The sequence below is a fragment of the Natrix helvetica genome (assembly GCF_964273705.1).
Source record: "Natrix helvetica genome assembly, chromosome: Z".
Taxonomy (NCBI): Eukaryota; Metazoa; Chordata; class Lepidosauria; order Squamata; family Natricidae; genus Natrix; species Natrix helvetica.
In genome coordinates this window covers 19,528,199-19,550,497 of record NC_138554.1, presented here as the reverse complement: position 1 = coordinate 19,550,497, position 22,299 = coordinate 19,528,199, and the positions used below count along the sequence as shown (strand labels likewise).

General features: G+C 43.2%; 1 protein-coding gene across 1 annotated transcript; it reads right to left on the bottom strand.

Annotated features, from left to right (window-relative positions):
• Nucleotides 1-853: 853 nt before the first annotated feature.
• On the bottom strand, nucleotides 854-19,893 carry LOC309381877 (prostasin-like). The gene is made up of 6 exons (XM_081933180.1): nucleotides 19,694-19,893; nucleotides 9,369-9,392; nucleotides 8,732-8,894; nucleotides 5,864-6,138; nucleotides 2,422-2,588; nucleotides 854-1,646 (listed from the first exon to the last, which is right to left on the bottom strand). The coding sequence occupies exons 1-6, from the start codon at nucleotides 19,758-19,760 to the stop codon at nucleotides 1,269-1,271; spliced, it is 1,074 nt and encodes a 357-aa protein (XP_081789306.1). The 5' UTR covers nucleotides 19,761-19,893; the 3' UTR covers nucleotides 854-1,268.
• Between the last annotated feature and the right edge of the window lie 2,406 nt (nucleotides 19,894-22,299).

The window sequence follows — 22,299 nt, the reverse complement described above, 5'->3', positions numbered from 1 at the left end:
GGAAACATCCAGGGGCTGCATTTCCACCCCTCACAATTCCAGCTTAAATCAGGCAAAGGTTATTAGCCTGATGGATGTGATCCTAATTACCCAGTTCAAAGGCAACAAATTGGTTTCAAAGTCCCAGCACCTCTGCAGAGCCTCCTTTTATTCAGTCTGTGAGCCGAAGGAAGGGTAGGTAAATACCAAGTCATATAGGGAGCCCAGAAGAAATGAGGGTCAAGTAAATCAAACATGGGAGGAAGTGGTCCTATAGAACGTGGTTCACCAACTTTTTGGACCTCAGGGACCACTACATTCATAATTTTAAATCCCGCGGACCACTAATATCTGCCTAATGACTGGGTGGGCGTGGCCAACTTGTCATTTGCATCAAGGGGCACCTTGCCAGCCCCTCCCCTCCCAGCCACTCCTTGCCTGCCCACCCGGGCTCCTTAGGGCCCTAATAGGAAGCAGTTGTTGGAGCTGAGCAACCACCACGAGAAAGGTAGCAAAACAGCTGGCGATCTCAAATCCTAAGGAAGAAAAAAGGATTCAGCTGACCAATTCCTTTCAAAGGGCTCAGCCTTGGTCTTTGAATAACGTCCAACTATTGTGGAGGACCTTGTCTTCACAGCAACGGTTAGGAAGGCTACAAGAGAATTCACATTATGAGCAGGAAAGGAGGAACTGGACAAGAGAGGAAGCTGCCTTGAAACTGATCACGTTTCAAAATGTATGCGAGGAATGCAATCAGAGAAGGGCGCCAACTACTCAACAGAGAGGTTAGTCATATCCAAACGCAGTTCAGGAATTTGCCTAAAAAGGAGTCTAGGCTCCCACTGACTTATGAAATTATGTCCACAGCCAAAAAAAAGAAAAGAAAAAGGTTTATTACAGATTTGTATCCAGCTATGATTTTTTTTAAAGGCCAAGCAAGTCTCGGGGAAATAGGAAAGGGGCAAAAAAAACACTCCCAGAAAATTATGAATTAAATCCTCTTGAGTAAAAAGCCAGGAATAGGAGTGAAGTGAGTGAACTTTTTAAAAAGCCATATGCTAGGCCAAGACCGCAGGTAGATTTACACACTGAGTGACCACCTGAGAGGCAGTTTGGGCTAGGGAGGAAAAGAACCACATCCTAATCAAATCATGTTGCCTTCTCTGGATCCAGCATGCAAAGAGAAAGCTTGAAGCACAGCAGGCTATGAAATAGGGAGACCATTGCCAGGAGGATAGGAACAGGAAGTCAACCACGTTCCCTGCGCATCTAGGGGTGGGAGTGGAAAGTTACCACAGAAAGGTCTGGAGGAGGAGGAGGAGGAGAAGCGGTAGACCAACTCCACAGGCTAGGGAAACAGAACTGTTGGGAGAGTCCTTGCTTGGTGTGAGAGGCCGGTTCCAGCCAGGTAAAGGTTGGATGTCATCATAGGGGCCTTCCCTTTCTGAATTGGAGCACAGGGCCTCTTCTGGGGCCGGCTGTGTAGGTACTGTCACTTGCTGAAGCTGTACTTCTGGGACTTTTTCCTTAATCCAGTCGGAATAGAAAGGGAGGCGGATGTAGACACCGGGTCTGTTGGCAGCCCCACAGCTGGATCCCCAGCTCACGACGCCAGCCAGCAGCCAAGCCTTGTCCACAAAACAGGAAAGGGGGCCTCCGGAATCACCCTAAAAAAAATAACAAAAGGAATTAAAGGCATTTAATGGGGTCATGAGGGATGTGGTGGCTCAGTGGCTAAGACGCTAAGCTTGTTGATCAGAAAGGTTGGCAGTTCGATGGTTTGAATCCCCAGCGCCACATAACGGAGTGAGCGCCCGTTACTTGTCCCAGCTTCTGTCAACCTAGCAGTTTGAAAGAATGTAAAAATGCAAGTAGAAAAATAGGGACCCCCTTTGGTGGGAAGGTAACAGCATTCTGTGTGCCTTCGGCATTTAAGTCATGGCAACCCCATGACCACGGAGACATCTTCGGACAGCACTGGCTCTTCGGCTTTGAAACAGAGATGAACACCGGCCCCTAGAATCAGGAACGACTAGCAAATATGTGTGAGGGGTTACCTTTATCTTACCTTTGATGGGCTAATTTATTTTTGAGGGGGGGGAGGGTTTGCGAAGGAAAAGAAGTTGAGAATCTGTAAGTTACTGATTATATGAAGAGTCAGAAATGGGAAGAGGTTATAGCTATGCTTTTCAAACCTGGTAATTTTAAGATGGGTGGACTGAAGTTGCTAAGGTTGAGAAACACTGCTTTAGAGCACAAGCACTGGAAAACCTAGTGGTTTATTAGCCTCTTCTAATAAAGGAATGCTTTCTTGCACAGTCCTCATAAAATGCCTGACAACTCCTGCAGAGGATGGTTTTCAGCTCCTTGTGTCCTACCACCATCACTACCACCACACTTGGCCAATTAATGGCACCCCTAACTTCCTCGCAGTGGCCTCACCTGACAGGCATCCTTTTTGCCTTCTACAAAGCCGGCACACATCATGTCATTGTGGAGGGTGTGGGACTCCTCGGGATCTGGGTTCCTTCTGTACAGGCACCTGCAGGTGTCCAGACCAATGATGGGCACTTCGAGTTGTTGTAGCGTCATGGGTGAGGGGAGGCTCGCTACGGGGAAGGAGACGGTACAGAGTCAGTGTGGAGGCAAGACATCCTGAAGGATCTATTTCTAAGTGTTAAGCAGGAGGGATAGTCTTCCCTTGGGTGGGGAACCCAAACTAAGAAATGCTAGATTTCAGAACTTTCTGGGTCTCCTCTATAACTGTTGACCAATCTCAGCTAACTAAAAGAGTATCTTCTCCTGGATCAGTCCAATATGTTTCTTAGCCCAGCACTTTCTCTCCCCCAAGCAGATGACTCTGGAATGAATGCTCAACGGAGACATTCTCTACTCCTACTTTACATTACATCACAGCTACCCTTTGTAGGCCCCAGAAATAATATTAAGTCTTCAAGACTATTGATGGAGCAATTCTTCATGAATATGTCCAATCCCCATAAAGTCAATAGCCATCCCCATCCTTGTAGTAATTAACTCCACAGATCAATTATGTGCAGTGTAAAGATGCCTTTTCTTTTGTTTATTCTAGATCTCTTCACAGCTTCATTACATTCTGCCTGATCCAACTGTTTTCAGAGAAGAAGAAAAACTCCCCAGCCACATTCTCCTCTCCATCCGTATATGATTTTATATAACTTGATCAATCAATATTTTTCCAAGCTAAACCATCCAAAACAGTTTCTTCGTGTAAAGGAAGCATTCAACCATTCTGAATGTTGCCTTACATTCTTCTATATTTTCTCATTAATGGCTTCAAACTATTGTCTAAACCAGGGTGTCCAAACTTGGGAACTTTAAGACTTGTGGACTTCAACTTCCAGAATTCCCCAGCCAGCCATGCTGGCTGGGGAATTCTGGGAGTTGAAGTCCACAAGTCTTAAAGTTCCCAAGTTTGGACACCCCTGGTCTAGAAGATGCACTACAATTTCTGGCAGCCAAGGCCGTTTACAGTTCCTCAAAACTTTGACTTCTCTGGAGGTTTTCCAAATGCGACTTTGTTTTTATTAGCCATACACCATTAAAACTCCCCTGACCATCTGTTTCTAACCCTTAATTGGGCAAAGCAGTGTATCACACAGCAAACATTTTTGAATCAACCTACCTCAAATGAGCTAACTTAAAGAATGTGTTCAAATCCAGAACCCATTATTCCTATGGGATTGAGATTTGACAAAGTTTGTGGCTGCTTCAGTGCTGCCACCATCAGACACGGTCAATGATTTCCATTTCCAATGCTTCCTGCTGGCTTCCCTCAAAGCAATGAGGAAGCCAACGGGAAGTCGGACTTTGCTCCCACTGTTTTTCTCCCTGCCTATGGTCCTTCCATTTCTCAAGCAATATATCTCAAACAATAACTCAACAAGTTCATGGATTGTCAATGGTTATTATTACTACTATGGAATGTCTTCTTTTATTGTTTTCTTTTAGATATTTATTAACCTTACAAACTCCTCTTGTTTTTGACTTGTTTGTAAGTGAGACATTAGCTAAGTGGGTTTTGACCCATTTTACGACTTTTCTTGCCACAGTTAAGTGAATCACTGCAGTTGATAAATTAGTACCATGGCTGTTAAGTGAACCTGGATTCCCCATTGATTTTGCTCATCAAAAGGATATCACATGACCTTGGGTCATAAGTATGAACCAGTTGCCAAGCATCTGAATTTTGATCACATGATCATGGGGCTCCCGCAAAGGTCATAAATGTGAAAAAGGTCCTAAGTCACTTTTTTCAATTATGTTAACTCTGAACAGTCACTGAATGAGCTGTTGTAAGTTGAGGACTATATCACACCTACTCACAGTCACTCATGCCCTAGTCACTTCCTGTCTTGACTATTGCAACACTCTCTACAGTGGGCTACTCTTGAAGTGCATCCGGAAGCTCCAGATGTTGCAAAATGCAGAGGCCCACATGGTTTTGTGCAGACCTCGGGGTATTGCCTCTCCTGCGGGAGCTGCATTGGTCGCTGATTTGCTTCCGGGTGCAATTCAAGGTACTGGTTGTCACCTTTAAAGCCCTTCATGGCTTGGGACCAGGTTATCTGAGGGACCATATCTTGCCGGTCACATCTGCCCAACCCATCAGAGCGGAGAGGCAGGGAATGCTGTGGATCCCATCCCCAAGGGAGATACACCTGATGGGACCCAGAAGAAGGGTCTTCTCCATGGTGGCTCCCTCTCTCTGGAACATCATTCCCCCGGAGATTAGAATGGCCCCCACTCTGACACTCATCCGGAAGGCACTTAAGACCTGGTTCTGTCAGCGGGCGTGGGGAACCCAGAGCGGGATGGAGCCCATTAAATTGCTCATGTGATCGGCTATCGCCGGGGTGGGGTGGTTATTTTGTTAAATTGTACTATATTAATTTGATTCTTTTTGTTAGTTTTTATTGTTTTAAATGTGGTTTTATATTCTGTAAGCCGCCTTGAGTCACTGTGGGTGAATAGGCGGCAATATTAATTAATTAAATAAATAAATCAGTAAATCAATAAATCAATAAATAAATTCAATAAATTCAATAAATTCAATAAATTCAATAAATTCAATAAATTCAATAAATTCAATAAATGAATTCAATAAATGAATTCAATAAATTCAATAAATGAATTCAATAAATGAATTCAATAAATTCAATAAATAAATTCAATAAATAAATTCAATAAATAAATTCAATAAATAAATTCAATAAATTCAATAAATTCAATAAATTCAATAAATGAATTCAATAAATTCAATAAATGAATTCAATAAATGAATTCAATAAATGAATTCAATAAATTCAATAAATAAATTCAATAAATAAATTCAATAAATAAATTCAATAAATTCAATAAATTCAATAAATGAATTCAATAAATTCAATAAATGAATTCAATAAATGAATTCAATAAATGAATTCAATAAATGAATTCAATAAATTCAATAAATGAATTCAATAAATGAATTCAATAAATTCAATAAATAAATTCAATAAATAAATTCAATAAATTCAATAAATTCAATAAATTCAATAAATTCAATAAATAAATAAATAAATAAATAAATAAATAAATAAATAAATAAATAAATAAATAAATAAATAAATAAATAATATCAGCATCTTTGCATCCTTTAAGTCAGATTTTTTTTTTAAAAAGCATGCCATCTTTTCAGGTGCAACTGAAGCCACAAGTGCCACATTTATCCAACTGGCTGATTGAGAAATTATGGGATTTATAATGCCGCCACCACCATCCGAGGCCACTAAGGTTTTGGGGCAAAGAATAGGGATGGCAGCCCTAGATGAAATCTCTAGATGAGAAATCTTTTTGTCCTTACTAGATTCATGGACATTCCCCCAGCCGGTGACGGTGCACGTCATGCCTTGCGGGAAGCTGACCGAAGAGGCAGGCAGGCAGATCGGTCTTATGGTACGAGAATATGGAACTGGTTCTTTGAGTTTCACCAGCGCAATGTCTCCTTGAGAGCCTTCATCTTCATTGAAATCGGGATGCTTAATCACTTCCTCTATATGCCTCACTTGGATGTCTGGAGAGGGGTTTTTCAGCTGGTATGACCCCAGGGTCACGTCATACAATGAGATATCATTCACCCTGTAGAGAGAAAAAGGGTTTGCGTCACTTCTGAAATTCTAAGTCTCTAAGATCATCCCAAATGCATCCAGACCCTTTCTTCTCTTTCCAGCTAGGGCCAAACAGTTTCCCAAGTACCCAAGCACAGCAAGAGGGCAATAATAATCCACCTGAGTTCCCCATCCCAATGTTTAAATATATCCTACTTCTTAACCAGGGGTAGGCTTCAAAATTTTTAGCAAGAGGTTCTCTGCCTGGTTGCTGGGTGGGCGTGTCCATGGTGGGCGTGGCCTAGTCGGCCTCCTGCACCATGGCGGGAGGGCGTTTTTGCCTCATTTTTCTCCCTCCCCGAGCCTCCACGCGCACCCTGCACTTACCTGCATCCAAAACAGGCTGTGTGGGGATCCCTGGGAGGGGCGGAGTGGAGTGGGCGGGGCCAGCCAGGAGTGGAATTTCAGGGTTCGAACTGCACAGAATCTTAGCTAGAGTTCTCCTGAACCCCTGCAAATCCCCAGTAACCCACTTAACCGTAAGCTAGCATTAAGCTAGTATGACACATAGCCATAAACCGAACTGTGCAGGTAGCCCTCGACTTAAAACTGTTCATTTAGTGACCATTCGAAGCTACAACGGCAATGAAAAAAGCATCTTGTGACCATTTTTCACACTTAACGACTACTGCAGCATCCCCCATTAGTCTCATGATCAGAATTCGGATGTTTGGCAAGTGGTTCATACTTATGATATTTGCAGTGTCACAAATGGTCATGTGATCCCCTTTTGCGACCTTCTGCCAAGCAAAGTCAATGGGGAAGGCAGATTCATTTAATAACCTTGTGAGCTAATTTAACAACTGCAAGGATTCCCTGAACAATTCCAACAAGAAAGATTGTAAGGTAAAGGTAAAGGTTCCCCTGGCACATATGTGCTAGTCGTTCCCTATTCTAGGGGGCGGTGCTTATCTCCGTTTCAAAGCCAAAGAGCCAGCGCCGTCCAAAGACGTCTCCATGGTCATGTGGCCGGCATGACTAAACGCCGAAGGTGCACGGAACGCTGTTATCTTCCCACCAAAGGTGGTCCCTATTTTTTCTACTTGCATTTTTTCATGCTTTCGAACTGCTAGGTTGGCTGAAGCTGGGAGAAGCAATGGGAACTCACTCTGTTATGCGGCGATAGGGATTCGAACCGCTGAACTGCCAATCTTTCTGATCGAAAAGCTAGGCGTCTTAGCCATTGAGCCACCGGGTCCCCTTAGAAAAGATCATAAAATGGGGCAAAACTCACTTAACAAATCTCTCATTTAGGAGCAGAAATTTTGGGGCTCTGTTGTGGCCATAACTTGAGGACTAATCTGTACATCCAAAGAGTTTGGAAACTCTCAATGGATTACAGCAGGAGTGGTGATGACCAAGCTGTCACACACTCTAATGAGAGAGTTGAAATCTCCTATTGATTGCAATCTACAAACTCCACAATGCCACATCCGTTTATTACCAAGGTCTGGGATTCCGACTCAAGCAGCCTCAAAACTTTCTCTATAAGGAAGACTACAGCATCCGGATCCGTTTCCTAATACCTACATCTTTTTTTTTAGATTTTTTTTTAAATCCCAGCTTTATTATTTTTACAAATAGTTCAAGGTGGTGAACATACAGGTGGTCCTCAACTTACGACCACAACTGAGCCCCAAATCTATGTTGCAAAGTGAGCATGGGTGGAGTGGGTTTTGCCCCAAGTTGCAAAACTTTTCTTCTTGTTACGTGAAATCCCTGCAGTTGTTAATTTAGCAACCCGGTTGTTAAATGAATCTGGCTTTCCCCCGTTGACTTTGCTTGTCAGAAAGGATGCAAAAAGGGGACCACACGTCCCTGGGACATTGCAACTGTCATAAATATGAACCAGTTTCCAAGCATCTGAATTTTAATCACTGACCATGCGGATGCTGTAACAGTCATAAGTGTGAAAAATGGTCACAAGTCACTCCTTACAGTGCTGTTCTAACTTTGAATGGCCACTAAACGAACTGTTGTAAGTAGAGGACTACCTGTGCTTTCCTACTACTACCTTGCTCATAACTATGGTTTGAGGTGGGTTAGACTGTGAGAGAATGAAAAGTCACCCAGTCGGCTTTCAAACCTTAGGTGGGACTAGAACTCACACTCCTAGAGATTGGCTCAACCACCCAGCTTTCATGCCTAAGGCAGGACTAGAACTCACAGGCTCCAAGAGAGTGGCCCAAAGTCACCCAGCCAGTTTTCATGCCTAAGGTGGCACTATAACTCACAGTCTCCTAGAAATTGGCCCAAAGTCACCCAGCCAGCTTTCATGCCTAAGGTAGGACTAGAACTCACAGTCTCCAAGAGAGTGGCCCAAAGTCACCCAGCCAGTTTTCATGCCTAAGGTGGCACTATAACTCCCAGGCTCCTAGAAACTGGCCCAAAGTCACCCAGCCAGCTTTCATGCCCTAAGGTAGGACTAGAACTCCCAGTCTCTTAAGAGATTGGCCCAAAGTCACCCAGCCAGCTTTCATGCCCTAAGGTGGCACTATAACTCACAGTCTCCTGGTTTCTAGCCTGGTGCCTTCACCACTAGACCAAACTTTGACTTGACTTACTTTGGGAAGCAATGTGCAGCTGAAACCAACCACTGGGGGGCAATGACGGTTGCCCCACAGGCATGATGACCATTGAAGTTCAGGTTGGCCTGCCACGGCCACTTTCCATTTTGAGCATTAGAACCGCCCACGATCCGTCCCAGGGCAGGCACCCCACACAACACTGCAGACAGATGACATTTTTCATGAGTGAAATGGGAGGGGGAAAAAACCAATTCTAGAATTCACGGTATCGTTTCGTTCATTGCTGGCTGCCAAGTACAGCCACGGGGTGAATTAGGAGTACGTATGTTTCTGTTCCAGGGGAAGTTAACAAGAAAGATAATCCACAGCTAGGAAATCTCTGGCCTTTATTTTAACAGTGACTTCCTGCTTCTATTACTGAACAGGTAACATGTGGAAGCATCATGCAACCATGTCGCTTCAATCTGGAAGGCCGGGAATAGATAATCCCATTTTGAAAAAGGTCCCAGAATCGAGGATTCCCATAGAAAGACGTATGATCATTAAACCACGATTGTTAAAAACAGAAGCAAATCAGGATTTGAAGAGGGGAGGGCAGAGTTCAATTAGCCAGGGGAAAAACAGGAAAGGTTAGAAGATAATGTAGAATGTGCCACATGCGTGAATCTCTTACCTTGTGCGCTGGCCTCTTTCGTGACTGCAGAACAGAAACGGGGGGTGGGGGGAGAAGAATGAAAAAGAAGAAGAAAGCAATATTAGAAGGACATAAAGACACCTGGTAATGTATTAATTACACCTCTTGTTTATGAAAAGTGGTTTCTAAGACACTCCTTTTCCTATTCGCATATACCATATTTTTCGAACTATAAGACGCACAGGTGTATAAGACGCACCAAGATTTTGATGAAGAAAGAAAGAAAAAAAAGGTTTTGTCCTCCCCGGCCCCTCCAGGAGCACTCTGCAGGCTTCAGCAGGGCTGGGGGAAGGCAAAAACGCCCCCGTTTTGGTGAAAAATGGCTTGTTTTTCACAAAAATGGGATGCAGGGGTGGAGCTTTGGGAGGCCAGAAATAGCTGTATTCGGTTTATAAGACGCACCAACACTTCCACGCTCTTTTGGGGGGGGGGAGGAAAGGTGCATCTTATACTCCGAAAAATACAGTAGGTAGTCTTCAGCTTACAGTTGCTTAGCAACCGTTCAGAGTTATGGCGAAGCTACCTGAGGGTATTTTATGATCCAGATGCAGCGTTCCAGGCCCACCCCCATTCCATGGTCACTTCAGATGAGTTAGGGTCCCACAGTCACCTGTGTTTTATGACTGTTTTGTGTGAAAGCGGCATTTACTTCTGGTTTTCAGCAAAGCTAGGCCTATAGCAGGGGTGTCCAAACTTGGCAACTTTAAGACTTGTGGACTTCAACTCCCAGAATTCTGGGAGTTGAAGTCCACAAGTCTTAAAGTTGCCAAGTTTGGACACCCCTGGCCTATAGCAAACCATTGTTTCATTTAACAACCATAGCCTGCACTTAAAGACCATCACAAAAAGTCGTAAAGTTGGATTTGTCATGTGGGTCACCTAATGGAGTAACATCACAAGTTATAATCATGATGGGCAGGCTGCATTATGGTCATAACTCATAACCTATGCCCAAAATTTATGCTGCTAAGCAAGAGGATTTTGTTCTGACCTAGGCTTCCTCAGCAGCACGAAGCCGAGTCCCTGTCCCAATAAACCCCTTTTATTTAATTTACAGTGAATTCCTCTCCAGCAAAGTCTTTCCTCTCCCACAGTATTTCAAGATAGTTCACAATTACCGACCTTTATAAGGCTTGGAGAGTGGCCAGGCCAATATTTGGCAATATACTTGGCAAGAATGCAGTAATGAACTAATTCTCTCCTGCAAACTCTCCTCCTCTTTTGCTCCTCTTTTATTCCCTATGGGTGAGGCCATTCACGTCCACCTGTGGCCTTACTACCAAGTTGACCCTTGTTCCTTAGCTGGCAACTCTGTACATGCGTACACTGGGAATAGGTTCCTCTGCCTCACTGATGTCTGATTCTGAAGGCAGCTGATAACTGGCATACGGCTCCGGCCCCATCTCTGCCCCAGACACAGAGCCCTCATCAGAGCCTTCCCCAGACTCCAGGACTGGCCCAGGTTCCTCCCCAACCTCCTCACTGTCTGAGTCTGCCACCAGCTCCACTGGCCACTGGCGGGTCACAATAGATTCCTAAGTGAGTTTGGCCCTTTTTATGACCTTTCTTGCCAGAGTTGTTAAGTGAATCACTGCAATTGCTTAAATAAGTAACACGATGTAAGTGAATCCCGCTTTCCCCACTGAACTTGCTCGTCAGAAGGTCTCTGGGACACTGCAACCATCATAAATTCGAGCCAGTTGCCAAGCAGCTGAAGTTTGATAACATGACCATGGGGATGCCACAATCGTCATAAGTGTGAAAAACGGTCATAATTCACTTTATCCGGTGAACAATAAACACTAGAACACTAAACAAACAAGTCACTAAACAAATAGCCAAATGTTGAGGACTATCTGTCTACATCTAATATCCACAAGAAGCCAATTTCCCTTTGATTCTGCTGACCATATGGCCTTAACTCTTAGATCCAAAATTTGCCTTAAAATTGCTGAGTCACACAACTTTTAGGACAATAGAATGAATGAGCTGGAAGGGATCTTGGAGGTCTTCTAGTCCAGCCCCCTACTCAAGCATGAGAACCTATAATATTTCAGATAAGTGACTGTCTAGACCCTTCTTAAAAACATCCAGTATTGTAGTGCCCACGAATTCTGGAGGCAAGCTGTTCCACTGGTTAATTGTCCTCACTGTTAGGAAGTTTCTCCTTAACTCCAAGTCTCTTCTCTCTCTGGTTAGTTTCCAACCATTGTTTCTTCTCTTGTCTTCAGATGCTTTGGAGAATAATTTGACTGCCTCCTCTTTGTGGCAGCCCCTCAAGTATTGGAATACTGCTATCATGTCACCCCTAATTCTTCTTTTCTTTAGGCTAGCCAAACCCAAATCTTGCAGCCGTTCTTCATACGTTTTAGTCTCCAGGCCTTATTTTTATTTAAGAGCATTAAATAAATGCTCTTTATTTAATAAATAAAGGTTACCTTCCCAAACTCCTTTGCCTTGAACAGCAGGGCAACAGGTGGCAATCCTGCAGAAACATCCTTGAAGGAAGCTGCCCTGATCCAATACATTGCGTCTCTTGTGAAAGATGCAAGAAATACATCATAAACTATAAAGCCACAGCCCTTTTCTAGAGCAAAAGTCCCATACCAGACTGTACCAAGGCCGTGTACTTTTCATTTCAGAAATAACCCCGAGGGATATCATCATCCTGACGGAGAGAGAAAGGTGATTTCTCGCGGGCTTTTCCAAGGTTTCTTCCTCAGGTTACGCTAAGGAATCTGAGTCAGTCTCTCTCTCTCTCTCTCTCCCTCTCTCTGCTCCTGCCCAGATTTTTATTGGGGAAACTTTGCTTCCCAAGTATTTATTTCCTGCCTTGCAAGACTACACCAAACCCAGAATGCAACAACTTGCCATAACAAATTCACCATGACCAACTAGCCATGGCTAACTCCAGGGTTGGCTTTTTGTACCAGTTGGTACCTGTTCGGCTTTGCTTGTGCTTTATTAAACATTAAACATAAAGAATCCATCTCAGCTGGATGCTGAAAATAAAATAATAAAACAAAACAAAAAAAAGATACAGATTCTCCTCCCCTAATGGGTCTACAAATAAGCTTTCCCATTCTTATTTAATAAAAATATTAAATAAACAATTATTTCAGGTAAGGGGGGTCTCTGATAATCAAATCAACCGCACCCATCCATGCCCTTATTTCATATCACGTGTGTCTGATCGGTTTGTGCACGTGCAATAGAACTTTCCAGAGAATTCCAGAACATCTGTTCCCCCTCAGAGGGGATCTTCCAAATTACTCTGAGGGTTGTTCAGTCCTTTTCCAAAAATTATGTGCTCTACCTAGAAATGGTTTGTGGTGACCGGGAGAGGGTTTTGCATTAACTAGCTTGGTTCTATGTACAATAAACACCTCACGGCAAAATGGGCGGCAAACAAATTGAATAAATAAATAAATAACATTTCTAAGCAATTCTTATGAAGGGCAAGCTGCAAAGTCATCAAGCCACCTTATCCTCGGCAAGGCCTGCAAAAGTGGCTGAATTTGGAACATGGGAGGTGAACTGAGGCAAAATTCTTATAAATGGGAAATGAAATGCCCACGCTTCAGAGTCATGATGTTTCAAAGAGAAAAAAAAAAGTTATTTTTTTCTGTTGTTTCAACTATTCCATTGCTGAATAAGTCTGAGGGGGTTCCTTGTTGCTCCCTAAGATTGGTTGTCCCAAAGGTACTTTTTTCAAGAGGCAACTGGACTTTCTGATTTTTCTTTGAAGACGTTTCACTTCTCATCCAAAACATCTTCAAAGAAAAAAATATATAAAGTCCAGTTGCCTCCTGAAAAAGCACCTTTGGGACAACCATGACCTGGGTGACTGAAAATCTCTACGGACACTGAGTTTGGTTGCTTTCTTGAAGACATTTCATTACCCAACTAGGTAACATCACCAGTGCTAGCGCTGAATATCATTAGACCTAGCACCACTGAAATTGGATTAATGACATCTGCAAAAAAAAAACCATCAATCTCAGAGAGCATCAGGGATCCCACAGTTCAACCCTAAGCCACAAATATTCTGTTCTATTGGTACAAATATACCTGCTGAGCTTGAACATTGCTAATCTTATGGGACTACAGAAGTCTAGAGCTGTTTTTGAACAGGACGAAAATCCTTTCGCAGATTTGTACTCTAAATTCAATTAAGCATCTAAAAACTAGAGGTGAACGACTTAGGGCAGATGGTGAGGCTAAATTATTCCATAATCTCAGTACCTCTGTTGAAAAGATTGAGACCTGAGTAACCTGAGACAGGTAGATTAACCTTTCTTAATCAAACTGGGGATAATGGAAAACAGAAACCAGCAACATCTGGAGGCCAATAAAGTCAGAAAAGCTGAACTAGATAATCAAAATGGGTTTAAATAATCTTGCATTTTCCAGATTGTTAAAGTCTAAGTCATGCCATCCATGCTGGAAATCCCCTTCCCACTATCCCTGATTGGTTAGACTTTAGGAATAAGTCCTTCCATTGAAGCCTGGGTCAAATTAATCTTTCTGACAGCTATTGTTCATCCTTTTTCCAGCAGGATCTTGATACGGTCGGTGTAATGTCTATGTCCATCCATCAATGCCACTTGGCATTTGGGGATCCCTGCTTTACTGCAACATAAAAAAAATATTTGGCCCAGCCATCCTGATTTCCTATGGTAAGGTTGTGAAACAACATCCTTATGGGGATACAGCATTTGCTGGTATGTCTGCAGTACAACCTAAGCACAGACTCAGGGTTGTTGACATACAAATCTGCTCCCACCTGGAACAGAGTCCTCAGCACAACATACCATCCGAGGGGGCGCAGTGGTTAGAGTGCAGTACTGCAGGCTACTTCTGCTGGCTGCCAGCTGCCTGCAATTTGATAGTTCGAATCTCACCAGGCTCAAGGTTGACTCAGCCTTCCATCCTTCCAAGGTGGGTAAAATGAGGACCCAGATGGTTTGGGGCAGAGGTGGGTTGCTGCTGGTACTGGAATTCAGGCCTGGGTCACAGAACCGGCAGCGACCCAGGCCTGCCATGCCCCCGAACCGGTTCCCTTGCTGCCGCTTGGGCGTCGCCATTTTGGATTTTGGTGGCTGCGCATGCACAGTTCATTGTAAATTGTTCTGTGCATGCCCCCTATTTGGGGGCAATATGCTGACTCTGTAAACCGCTTAGAGAGTACTGCAAAAGCACTGTGAAGCGGTATATAAGTCTAAGTACTATTGCTAGCCCTAAAAACCCCTTCAGATGTCACAGCTGATATACAGCAGCTACTTCTAGGGCTCTAAGCTAATCCTGCTATCTGATCTTTCATGACAGAATGTGGTTGCATGAGCAACACGGATGTCTAAAAACAGATCCAGGCTGACCTGTTAGGTTACCTATTCATGACGTTCAAACCTGCCACACCCTGAAGGGAGAAAAAGTCATTGAAAGAAACTAGCCTGACCTACTCATGCCCTCTTACACCAACCAATCTCCCTGGGCTCAACCCTAGCAAGAATTGAACACCTGAGGGACACATTCGCATTACAAGGCATTTCAAAAAATTATTATTATTATTCTAAGAAAAGTCAGCTTTAGTTGTGAGCAAATGACACCCAACTTTACTCCTCAGGGCGCTAAAATGCTGACATGGCTGGTTTCAAATGCAGGTAATCCTTGACTTACGACCGCAATTGAGGCCAACATTTCTGTCGTGAAGTGAGACATTTGTTAAGTGAGTTTTGCCCCATTTTACGACCTTTTTCGCCTTCATTCTTGAGTGAATCACTGCAGTCGATAAGTTAGTAACCCAGCTGTTAAGTGAAATCTGGCTTCCCCATCGACTTTGCAGGTCATAAAAGGGGATCACGTGATCCCGGGACACAGCGACGGTCATAAATATGAACCAGTTGCCAAGCATCCGAATTTTGATCACATGATCATACGGGTGCTGCAAAATTCGTAGATGGGAAAAACGGTCCTATATCACTTTTTTGAGTGCGGTGCAGTGGTGGGTTTCAAAATTTTTTAGAACCTCTTCTGTAGGTGTGGCCTGCTTTGTGGGAATGGCAAGCCACTCAGGCAGGCCATGTGACTAGGTGGGAGGGGCTTGCCAGCCATGTGATTGAGTGGGAGTGGCTTGGCAGTCATGTTACTGGGTGGGCATGGCCAACTTGTAAAATGTGGTAAAACTCACTTAACAACGCTCTTGCTTAGTAACCAAAATGTTGGCTCAGAAACTGGCATTTGAAGCACGCAAGTCTTAAAGCTGTCAAGTTACAAGACCCTTGCACCCCTAACCCTTTAGAAAAAAACGACCCAGGGGTGTTCAAACTTGACAGCTTTAAGACTTTAAGGTTTAGATAGGACTCTTAGAGGCGAGCAGGGCGATTGGTGAGCCAGCCAATCAATGAGCGGTGGACGGGCAAGCGTGTGGACGGGCAGGGTGAGGGAGCTGGAACCGGTTCTAAACATCACGGTAGATTTGTGGAACCTCTTCCATAGAAGAGGTTAGAACTGGCAGGAACCCACCCCTGGTGCAGTGGTAATGTTGAACAGTCACTAAATGAATTATTGTAAGTCAAGGTCTTCCCGTAAACCTTTTTTTTTAACTCATTAAATAAAAAGGCCAAGAAACATCCACCGTTTTCTGCTTTCATTGTAAACCTGAGGGACAGAATTTTAACAAATGCTATTTTTCTCAGCAAGAACAGGTACAAGGCAGTGGTGGATTGCAGGTGGTACGCCCCGGTACAGGCGTACCGGAGCCTAACCGGAGCACCAGTACCGTTCCGGTACGGTGCTCCAGAGGGCCCACCTGCCCGCCTGAGCTCCTTACCTGTTCTTTAAGCCTTTGGCGCTTCCGTGCACACGCATGGCACAAACGGCGCCTGCGCAACGCTCCACCAAGCAGCTGGAGCATCGCAGAGGCTTGCGGAAGTGTCGCAGGCAAGCACGATGCATGCACGCACCACACGCGTCCATATGGGTGACGCCGGGCCCGTTCCAACTGGTTAGAACTGGATCCGGAACCCACCACTGGTACAAGTCCTATAGTTTTGCATCTCTGTTAGTGACAAAAACACAAGAAAAAACTGAATTTTCTGAATGCTGGGAAAATTCTCTGAGCATATTCGGAATAGTGGCATCCATATCTAAGATGGATTTTTTCAGACTCAAAATTTGCAAAATTACTGCACCTGTTTTGGACGCAATCTTGGAAGAAAATAGACCAAAGAGGACCACATTTAATAAGTGCCAGACATCACAATCCATCAAAAAATGACTGGGGACAGTTAAAAATCAGCAATGCATGCAGAATGACTTAAATTCAATCCTTGGCATCTCCAAATTAGTTAGGAATCCAGGAGAACCCCTATCAATCAGCTGCTAGCTTCAACATTATGCTAAATCCCTATTAACCATTGTTCTAACCATGGTTTGACCAACCCATTAAATCCTTTTCTCAACTTTAACAATAAACTATAAATATTGATTTACCTGCTATGATGGATGGGCTCATGGATCTCACAAAGCTGAAACTAAGCAAGTCACATCATGTCTCAACGCAATGCATGAACCAACCTGATATAACTTGACTTCTTATTGACTAATAATTTTAGTTATTTTATTGACTAATAATTTTTTTGCAGATCTCAGTTGCTGGAAGTAGTTTACATTTGCATTTTATGCTTTGTAAAATTGTCCCCCCCGCTTTTGCCAACCTAAAATATGAGGAAGCATCAAACCCAGAAAATTATAACCCATTATTTTTTAATGCAGACTTTGGAGGTCGTAGGTCAAGGCGAAGAAAAGGATCCTGTTTACGAGTGGTCCTCAAGTTACAACCACAATCGAGCCCAAAATTTCTGTTGCTAAGCGAAACCGTTGTAAATTTGAGTTTTGCCCCATTTACCACCTTTCTTGCCACAGTTGTTAAGTGAAACCCTGCAGTTGTTAAGCTAGTAACACGGTTGTTAAGTGAATCTGGCTCCCCCATTGACTTTGCTTGTCAGAAGGGGATCACACAACTCCAGGAAACTGCAACCGTCATAAATTTGAGCCAGTGGCCAAGCATCCAAATTTTGATCACATGACTTCAGGGATGTCACAATGGTCATAAGTGTGAAAAACGGTCGTAAGGCACTTTTTTCAGTGCCATTGTAACTTTGAATTGTCACTAAATGAATTGTTTTAAGTCAAGGACTATCTGTACTTTATTGTTATGTTCCAGGACTGGGCACTGCTACTGCTGACTGGATGAACCCTGAGGGCAAAGCATCTTATATCTTCTTATTTTGTTTGATTACAGCCCAACTGCAGGTTTGAAAACACAGACAAATGTAAACACAATGTGCAGGAACCGCTATTCCCAAGTGCTTGGATTTTAATGCCTCTTCTATGAAGCGTATTCGAGTTTCAGCTTTCAGGGAAGAAGAAAGTGGAAGTTTCAGAAGCAGCCCAAGGGCTGGGTGTAGCTACCAAAAAGGAGATAATGCTTTTTTTTCTTCTTCCTTTTTTTGCTCCAAGAACACATTTCCTTCCAGAAGAGAAGGAAAAATATCTCACTTCTCACCTCCGACAGATACTATTCTATTTCTACATCTGTCAGAAAGGATGTTACAGGCCTGAAGATTGCACATACTCTTTTTCAGAGAGTAACTAAAAAAGGATCTTAACACATCAGACCAAGAGGTTCCTATTCTGACAAGCCCTTCCTTTAAAATGCTTACCGTGTTTCCCCGATAATAAGACAGGGTCTTATAAGGACCTGGCTTTATTTTCAGGGAGGTCTTATTATTTTTGAAGTGCAGGAGGCGGCAAGAGTGGTCACCTCATGGCTGCTGCTGTGTTGCAATTTTTCCAGGGAGGGCTTATTTTCAGGGGAGGACTTATTTTAGTGCATGCACTCAAAAGCCTGATTGGGCTTATTATCCGGGGAGGTCTTATTTTCAGGGAAACCGGGTAGCACATTCTAGTGTTGCAGCTTTCCTTCTAAAATTCCGGCAGACCAAAATACAATCAGCGTGGCTTTACCAGGCCTAGAGATGTAACCATAGCTAACCAACTTTCCTTGGGGAATATCTTCCTAAAAAAGCATGAAAACTCCAAATTTGGGGGAGGGGGGGAGGGAGAGAAAATAAGATGGTAAGTCTTCTTCCTCAAGACATTCCAAGGAACATTTCCACCCCTTTCTCTTTCTGTCTGTGTTTTCCAAATACACAGACCTTTGCCCTCTTGTAAGCTAACAAAGCGAGGTACCCTTTGCTAGTAGTTATGCTCCCAAAGCTGGTTTCAGGAAGAAGGGAAGGTCTTAAATCTGAGATAAAACTGAAAAGAGGATAGGGCTCTCCAACCAAGCGTTCAGCAAGAAGAGCTGTCATCTCACCCCTCTGGCAGAGGAGTGCATTAAAAACATGATTCCATATGACTCAAAATGTTAAGGGAGAATACAGTGGGGGAAGGGTCTTCTTTCATCATTAATGATTGTAATGATTTATTATTAAGACTTCGGTTTGAGGCCTCGCCTCCAGAAGTTGTGAATGCTCCAACACTGAAAGATTTTAACAGATCGGGCAACCCTTTGCCTAAAATGGTATGGAACTTCCTGCCTAAGCAGGAGGTTAGACTAGAAGACCTCCAAGGTCCCTTCCAACTCTTCTTATTCTGTATTTTATCCTGACCATGCCATATTGAGAAGACCTTTCAAAAGAGGGATCCAGATTAAGCCTGGAAAGGTGAGAAGCAGAATTAAGGAAAGGATTCCTTAGAGCTGGACGTCTCTCCTTGGGCAGGAGCAACCAGTCACAGCCCCAGGCACAAGAAGAATCAAGCTGTAAAGCTTTTTTTTTTAAAAAAAAAAACCAGGTAGACTACGATCTCTGCATCTTAAGAATATATTTCTGGATACAACGCAAGTTATTTTGCAGGGCTGCCCGATGTCCCCACCACAACCCCTGATGGAGTCCACCTCCCTCCCTCCGATCCAAATCCTTCACTTGCCCCAAGCATGGAGCTCCACTTCCATTCCTCCCTCTCTCGCCCCGCTCTGCAAAACCAACTTGGCTCCTAAAGCCTTGAGGACTAGAAACTTGAAAGATCCACCACCACCCCACTCCCAAGGAAACCAGAGGGGCGTTATCACCACTCAGCCCGAAGTCACACGGCTGCTTCCAAAGCAGCCTCGGCTCCAAAACCGGGGCGGGATCGCGAGAAGTAGCCCGCGGCCAAAATGCAAGGTAGGCGGCGACGCAACCAGAAGAAGCGCCCCGGACGGCTGTCCCCTGTCCTCCTCCTCTTCCTCTACTTACCGCCGGCGACGAGCAGCAACGACAGGAGCCCGGCGAGGCTTAGGCCACCCCGCAGCAGCCCCTCCATGGCGGGACCCAGGTGGATCGACGGCAACGACGCTGGTTCGCTGAAGAGAAGCGGCGAAGGGAGTCCAGCTGGAAAGTCCTACGAGTAGCCCGGCAGGCAGGTGCACTGAAGCGGGAGGCGGCGTTGGCGGCTTTACCTTCGCCGATGACGGACAAGTCGTCTAACCTGTCGGGGAAGGGCTGGGCGTCGGGCCACAGCCAGTCAGAGGCTGCAGACAATGCTCTCATTTGCATAGGGCGGTCTCGCTCACCTGTTGGCTTGGGTGGTGTAGGGGTGGGGGCGTCAAAGCAGAACCCAACAGCCCTGATTTTTTTCCAGTCAATGGGAGGGTTTCAGCACACAGCATCCCTAAATTGAGTTTTCCAGGCCGGGGTTATTGGAAAGAGGCGTGTCAAGGGACTGAGGATCACCCAGCTGGCTATCCTTTGCGTCTTCTCTAAGGTTTGTGGAAATGGTAATAGTTTGTCAAAAAGCAATCAGGTTCTAAAACTGTGTTTCTCCATCTTGGCCACTTTTAAGATGGATGGACTTCAACTCCCAGAATTCCCAACTGGGGAATTCTGGGAGTTGGAAGTCCACCCATCTTAAAAGTGGCCAAGATTGAGAAACACAGTTTTAGAAGGTTACACTAGTAAAGAAACCAACACTTTCAAGGAGGGTGAGCTTTCAGGTTTTGTTATATAATTCAGATATGGAATATCTGATATTTCATCATTCAGATGCAAAGGCAAGAAACTGGGCCAGCCTCAGAGTCATGCTCTGTATAAGGATGTTGCTTATACTTTCTTATCGGCTTAAGCAACAAAGATAATAGAACCATATGTCAGCTAAAGAGCAAACATATTCAAACTGTTGAATAAGAAAAATAATTTCTGACAATGGTAAGTATCCACTTTAAGGGGAAATGGCTTCAAACAGCCGTTGTTTGATGTGAATTCCATTCTTGCCTGAAATTTATAGAAAACTCCAATCCACCAGATTTTTATTGATTTAATTTGAAGGGCAGCAAAGTAAAAGTTTTTAAGTTAAATCCTAATTGTATTTTCCTTAATTGATTTGTCACAAGGAATTAAGTGAACAGATGTATTTGTTGTCCCCTAATTTTCTTTGCCATGGCAGGCTTGTGAGAAAAGTAACCAGATTGTTACAACCTCCTACTTATCTAAGGATAACCTTCCACAAACTGGAATCTGTCAGCAATTTTTCTGACTACCAACTTTTTTTTAAAGGTATAAGTTTTCATGAACTGCTTTCCAATAACATTTGTTATTATATTATAGACAGACAGACAGACAGACATTTTTGACTCCTTACAGAATAACAGAATGAGAGATTTGGAAGGGACCTTGGAGGTCTTCTAGTCCAACCCCTTGCTCAGATGGGAAATCGTTGAGTAGGCTGCGACTATCGCTCCCAAAATCACTTGCTTCAACCATGCTGTTTTGTGTTCATAAATTGTTAACACATCTGGAATGTGCCAACCTAAGAGCTTGGAAGTTAATGTGAAATAGATTAGCTTATAATGTCAACCTTAGTGCCTTCTCAATAGGTTTTTGATGACAGCCCTCAGGTAAGGTCTTCAGTGATACAATAAAGTTGATGCACATTTTAAGAATCATTATATTAGTGCCATTTTGAGAATATGGAACAGATATGAACTCAGACTGCACCTGAAAATGCCTCTATGGATCTTAGCATAGGAAGCATTTTACAGGAAAGAAACAATGGGTAAAGAAAAATTAATATATCAAAAGTTGCTAGAACAACATAGAGAATATAAAGTGAAATCAAGAGAAAACTGGCTGCAGAGGGATTTAACTTTGAATTATTTTCTTATGCCTAAAAGAAAGATTTAGGGTAGATAACATTTGGAATTGAGCAGCAGGAGACAGAATTTTAACTCAATTTAATTGAATTTAACTATGTGCATGATGAACATATCATTGGTATAATGATTAATTTTTGTAGAAATTTGAAATAAAAGAAAAAGCGAATGATTATATAAAATGGGCTCCAACATACTGATGGAACAGTGGGAAAATATATAGCTAAAAGGATTAAAAGGTGGATTATAATTGAAAAGAGAATATTTATAAAATGTTGATGTGTGACTCTGGAAAAATTGTCTAGAATGTATGAAAGTTATTTGCATTTCTTTTGAAAATGTGGACTACATGATCATGTCTAAAGGATTTGAAAAGATGCCGAAATTGCTGGATTCAGATAAATATAATGATGGAAATTTTTTTAAAGATCAGCATTCAACTGAAACCAGATTTTTTCTTATTGGGATTAATGGATATTCGATTAGAAAAGACCTATGGAAGATTATTTTGATAAATAATTACTGCTGCAAATTTATTGTATGAGCAAAAATGGAAATACTCTGAAATATTCTGTATAATGGTTGATGAAGATGATAGAACTAGCAAATTAACCTTTTGGATTAGAGAATGAACAACAACTAAATTTATTGTGGCTGGAAACCCTTTATGGACTTTTTGCTGGGAAAAAGAGAGAGAAATTAACTTGTGATTTA

Coding starts and splice junctions, on each gene's coding strand:
- LOC309381877 (XM_081933180.1), bottom strand. CDS start 19,760: ATGGAGGGGCTGCTGCGGGGTGGCCTAAGCCTCGCCGGGCTCCTGTCG. Junction 9,393..19,693: donor GTTGCTGCTCGTCGCCGGCG/GTAAGTAGAGGA, acceptor TCTGTTCTGCAG/TCACGAAAGAGGCCAGCGCA. Junction 6,139..8,731: donor GCTGCACATTGCTTCCCAAA/GTAAGTCAAGTC, acceptor TTCTCTCTACAG/GGTGAATGATATCTCATTGT.